General features: G+C 29.6%; 1 protein-coding gene across 1 annotated transcript; it reads left to right on the plus strand.

Annotated features, from left to right (window-relative positions):
• Positions 1-536: 536 nt before the first annotated feature.
• LOC131612181 (WRKY transcription factor SUSIBA2-like) lies at positions 537-5,262 on the plus strand. Its single transcript, XM_058883988.1, has 5 exons — positions 537-964; positions 2,227-2,391; positions 2,998-3,860; positions 3,959-4,117; positions 4,405-5,262. Exons 1-5 carry the CDS (start codon positions 662-664, stop codon positions 5,138-5,140), a joined length of 2,226 nt encoding a protein of 741 aa, XP_058739971.1. The 5' UTR covers positions 537-661; the 3' UTR covers positions 5,141-5,262.
• Positions 5,263-6,199: the final 937 nt, after the last annotated feature.

The following is a 6,199-nucleotide window of genomic DNA, read 5'->3' on the forward strand; positions in this document are numbered from 1 at the left end:
GCAGATAAAAGTTAAAAAAAAATATTTTTTTTAAAGTAACAAAATCAATTAACTCCCTTTTTAAAAGAAATAAAATCTGTTTTATTTTAATAATATTATGTGCATTGCTTCCAAAACTATGTACTTATTCTATGAATTTGTAATCTATCTTATTATTGCAAAAGCTTGTCTCATTTAATATATTGTTTTACTTTTTTATTAATGTATATTTTTTATTTCTTTTAAATTATTTTTATACTATTAATAAAATATAATTTTGTAAAAAATTTATAAAAAAAAATCTTTTTTATACAAAAATGAAAATACATTTCTTAATAAAGTGACATATAAAAATATTGGATAAAATTATTTTAATAAAGTTATTATGATCTTCCTTTATTTATAATTTTACTTAATATATATAAAATTAACAAATGTGTCACTTACCATATAAATATTAAATATTATTTTATATAAAGAAATAACATTTTTTATGTAGTATTTATATATGATGTTGTGGGCATTGTATAATTGTATAGAGAGAAGAGAAGAGAAGAGGTAGATTTGGTTCAGCAGAAAAAGCTTCAAAACCCCGTCACTTTCATTGGTTTCAGCTCCACACTACTACACTGGAGTTGAAACGAACCACCACCAAGATTATAATTTATTCTCTCTTTCTCAAATGAATTTGAATGTAACTACATCACAAAAACAAGACAAAAACGAAAATATCATGAACAAAAGTAACAGCGAAAACAAAAATGGCTGTGATGGAATAGTTGTATCAGATCCGAATGGAGAAACTGTTTTTGGGTTTTCACGGAAAAAAAGCCTAGCTGAGAGAAGGGGTTTCAATAAAACTGCACCAAATATCAACACAAACCCTTTGGTTTCTCTTCCAGTTCGATCACCGCAATTCACAATACCACCGGGAATTAGTCCAACCGCATTGCTTGAGTCCCCCGTCATGCTTCCTAATTCTCAGGTATGGTTATCATCATCACAAACAAGATTTTAAATAGCTGTCGTGTTTCGTTGCGGTCTCCTAATCGGTACACTAGTCGTGTAAATTAACCTAGGGCTAGTGCCGATACCGTTTTGTTGCGGTCGCCGCAAAAAGTTAAACCTTGATCACAATCTAATTTTTTATAAACAATTTCTGACTAGAATTTAGTCACTTATTAATAAGTTTTTGAAGTTGAAGTTCATCAATCAATTCATTACTCTTTGCCATTTTTTCTCTTTGTTTGTTGATGGTGATTGTTGTTCTTCGCTTTTTTTTTTTTTACTGGGCTTGTTTGTTACATCTCTTGCTTGATCCATTGTACCTATTTCTTTGGTTAGGTCGTGTTGAGACGATACATTTTTTTAGTAAAAAAAAATTAGTCTTATTTAACAATATTATAATTACTTTTTTTTGAAAAAAATTTGATATTTCATTTTGCTTCAATACATTAATTGTTACTCCCTCTGTCCCATAATATATGTCATTTTACACAGATTAAGAAAATGTGATAAATGAAAGAGAGAATAGTATTTTTACAAAACTATCATCGTTTATTATTGGTGTATTTGAATGATCATAAATGTAAAGTGAGAGAATAATAAATTAAGAGTATTAATTAGAGGGCATAATTGGAAGATAGAAATTAAAATTGCATTGGAAACTTAAAGCGACATTTATTTTGGGACAAATAATTTTATCAAATGCGACACTTATTTTAGGACGGATGGAGTAACATTTAGCAAAATCGAATCCGAGACTTCCGAGAAAAACACATTTTCAAGTCTCAAGTCTTGGTGAAGGTTAACAACATCATATTGAGTTAAGGGAATATATGTTTTTAGTAAAAAATAAATTGAAAATTAGTTTTAGCATTGATTATTTTTTTGAAAATTAAAAATTAGTTTTTCAGATTTAGTTTTAGCAGTGATTATTTTTTTGAAAATTAAAAAATAGTTTTTCAAATTTAGTTTTAGAAGTGGTTTTTTTTTTTTTTGAAATTCGAAAATTACTCAGTAGTAATCAGGTAATTTAGTTATTCAAATTTATACAAATTGAATATTAGTTCATGTTAGGTTTAAACATGTTTAAGTATTAGGTTCATCCCTATTTTGCGATCTAAATTTGTTGGAATTGATTGAAGTAATTAATTTTTCATTAAAAAGATTCTGAGATAGGACTGTTCAATCCTGAATTTAAAAAATGGTTTCCTCTTCTCAGTAATTTTTTTTCATGTGTTTTAGGCCATGCCATCTCCCACCACGGGGAGTTTTCCCATGCTTCAACCTCCAATGCTCACTTCCATTACAAAAGATGAAGGAAACATGGATATTTCTACTTCCTCTCATATTGCTGCCTCTTCAAAATTCAACTCTCAAGCCGATTTTACTTCTAATTCTCTAAATCAGGTATCTTATATATATTTGAATTGTTATTGAAAAATCAAAGGAGTATAATATGATTTTACTCTTTATATGGCGGCTTAATTCATGAAGCTCTTGTGTCACCATGCAATGAACAAAATCTGTATTTCTTGATACTTAAATATATATGAGAAAATAATTTTACACCGGCACGTCATTTGAATAACATGATAAATTGATGGTTTTTTATTTGACGACCATATAAAACGTATTATTTTTTGTATATTATCAAAACATGTGTCAAACATGTTGAGAATTACACCAAAATGTTGAATGACATGACAGACTCATAATGTTTTATTGAACGATAATATAAAACATAAAACGTACTTTTTCTTTTTATTGTCACAGAACATGTTCATTAAAAATATATTATTATCATTATCAATTATCAATTTATGTTTGTTTGAATATCTCACAAAAATTACATTCATGATTCACAGGTAAATATTTAATAAATGAAGAATGAGATGCATAACCTTTATATTGGAAATTTTTGTGATTGAAATGCATTACCTTGATATACAAGCTTTCTAAGTTTTTACTAAATGATATTTTTCTAATATATTTGTATTACCTTGAATTCAATAGGGTTCTAATAATTATCAAATGATGAATGGAGGGCATAAAGTCGATCAAATATTTGTTCAAGATCAACCACCAATGGATTTTTCATTCTCAGAAGATTTTTCAAATGATTTTTTTATGAAAAATAGTGGATTCCCTTTATACAGTGATTTGAAAGTGGCAGATATGATGGTTGATAATATTGATGTTCCAATCTCTCATTCTGAAGAAGTTAGTGATGAAAGTAATTTTCTTGAAAACTCGGTCCCCGTCGATGATATCGGTCGACAACATGTTTTAGAAGTAGAACAAAAAGAAACGTGTTATGCGACTGGAGCAAAGAACTCCGACGATGGTTATAATTGGAGAAAATATGGACAAAAACAAGTAAAAGGAAGTGAGTTTCCAAGAAGCTACTATAAATGTACTCAAACGAGTTGTCAGGTGAAGAAAAAAGTTGAAAGATCACATGATGGCCAGATAACTGAGATTATTTACAAGGGTAATCACAACCATGCGAAACCACATTCGAATCGTCGTGGATCAATGCCTTTGAATGATGAGATTTTAGAAGCTGCTGAAGCCAATGAAACATGTGATAGAGTTGAGACTGATTCAGTATGGAGAAATAATCAGTCGCGAGAAAGAGATGCAAACCATGATTCTGAGAGGAAGCTTGTTAGTCAAGAAAGGGCATCCCCGCCTTCTTTTACAACCGAGCTTTCAGATCCTGCGAAGAGAGCTAGATCATTAGGTGTATTTGAATCGGATGAAGCTCAAGAGAATTCTTCTGCGCATGTTAATCGTGATGGTAATATAGATGAATCCACTCAAATAGTTTTACCAAATGAAGACGCTGCTGAAGATGAATCTGAATCAAAAAGAAGGTATTGTACTTTATTTATTTGATAGTGTCTTCATTTTACTATCGGTAATACAAATAAAAATAAATCTAATGTGTTACTGCTTTGATTTTCTTTTGTAGGAAAAAAGAAAGCTATCCGACTGAACCAATGATGCCTGCGAGGGCTATTCGTGAGCCGCGAGTGGTAGTCCAAATCGAGAGTGAAATTGACATACTTGATGATGGTTATCGTTGGCGAAAGTATGGCCAAAAGGTTGTCAAAGGGAATCCAAACCCAAGGTAATGATATTTCTTTTCCTTATTCACTTGTAGGCCTATTTAGTAGAAAATATCGCCAATGTAGCAAAATTTGAACAAATCACTATTTTTCGGGATATACTATTTGTTTCAAAAAGTTGTTAGCGCGGCATTATAGCACTGTCGTTTAGCAAAATTTAAACAAGTCACAATTGTTCAGGATATGCTATTTGTTACAAAAATTTGCCAGATAGTGGCGTTATAGCGTTGTCGTGTAGCAAAATTTGAACGAATTATGCATATAAAATTCTCACATCCATCTCTTGTAGGAGCTACTACAAATGCACAAGTGCTGGATGTGGTGTAAGGAAACATGTGGAAAGAGCTTCACATAATCTAAAATTTGTTATTACTACTTATGAGGGAAAACATAACCATGAGGTTCCCGCTGCTAAGAATAGCCATCATATAAGCTCAAATGATTTTGGTTCACATTCAAGTGGTGCTAATGGGTTACATGGGAATGCTGGTATCCTAAAGTCTGAAACACATCAACCTCTTGCATCTCATTTTGATAGAAAACCCGATCTTAGCGATGAGTTTATGCGGTCAAGTTTGATGGGAAGTTTCGCGAATGATATGAAGTTTGGACCTTCCTCCATATCCCAAATGAAGTATTCTTCCTTGGATAATATTGTACCATATGGATGCACCTATGGAACGAATCTCGAACGTGGTGTTGCGCCTCAAGTCGGACATATTCCCCCAATGTTACCGGAATATCCAATGCCATTACCATTGAATCTTCCTTCATCTGGAAATTTTTCTCTAGATGGAATGAATTTCAACTATGCAAAACCAGTGAATTGTGTTCAGTCTTACCTTTCAAATCAGCAGATGCAGGACTTTGATACAAGATTTCTAAGGCCTAAAGAGGAGTTGAATGACGATTCTTTGTATACTTCATGTCCAACCTCTTTTGATCATGCAAGTTCCTCACTGAATCCACCATCAACATCACCACAATCCATTTATCAAAGTGTCATGCAGAATTTCCCTTCATAATATGTTTTTACAATAGTTAGCAAAAGCATGTTTTATTGATATTTTTTAGTTTGGTAGGTCTATTGTCCTATCATTAGGATTTCAATTTTTCTAAAACTTGTTGTAACAAAATTTAGAGTAATTTATACAAAATTTATAATAACATTGTGTATCTACTTTTTGCCTTCTTGGTAGGTAACTTTATTTTGTCATATCATTGTTGTTGTTTCACAATTTTTGTGTATTTTTTTAAACAATCATAGTATGACATTCTTTCCATACCAATGTTTATTACTAGTTATTAATAGTTATTAACTAGGTAATAAACCTGTGCGTTGCACGGGGTTAATTAGATTGTATTTAAATAAATTTTTTATAATAGGAAAATAAATTATTTTGGTTGATTTGATTTTCTATAATTTATTTTTTTGATAAATAGTTGTATATGGTTTGAACATAATTATTTATAACTAAAATGATGATTTTGATCAGTATAATTACGAAAATTAACTTTATTATTTGTTGGAGAAATAAAAATAAAAATTATGGCTTGAGAAAAACGTGCATATTTTTTATAATTAAATTAGCTTTACATGTATATGATTAAGGATTTGCTTACTGCTATAGTAAAAGAAGAAAAAACTATATTCGATATTAAAATAGTGACGACAAATGATAACAAAAGTGGTCTAAGAGGCGGAAACAAAAATAATAATGTTATAATGTATTTTTTTTAGTTTTTTTTTTGGAAAAATTATAATGATTAGAACATTATTTTTCATTGATATATGAAAAAAAAACAATTCAGTTAAAAAGATTTTTTTTTTAAATTTATAGTTCATTCAACCTCAAAAATTCTCCTAATTCTATGAGAATTTAAATTGAGTTAGGCAACCATAAAATTAAAATTTAAAATATAAAATTACTTGATTATAGAAAATAATGTGTTAAAAAATGTCTGATACTATATTATTAAAGTGTCTACTATAATATGCAATTATAATGGTTAAAAATGTATAGGAGAATTGTAAGAGACGAATGTATTTCTAAATAATCTATATTTATAATTTGTAATAGTAT

This window comes from Vicia villosa, linkage group LG6 (genome assembly GCF_029867415.1).
Source record: "Vicia villosa cultivar HV-30 ecotype Madison, WI linkage group LG6, Vvil1.0, whole genome shotgun sequence".
Taxonomy (NCBI): Eukaryota; Viridiplantae; Streptophyta; class Magnoliopsida; order Fabales; family Fabaceae; genus Vicia; species Vicia villosa.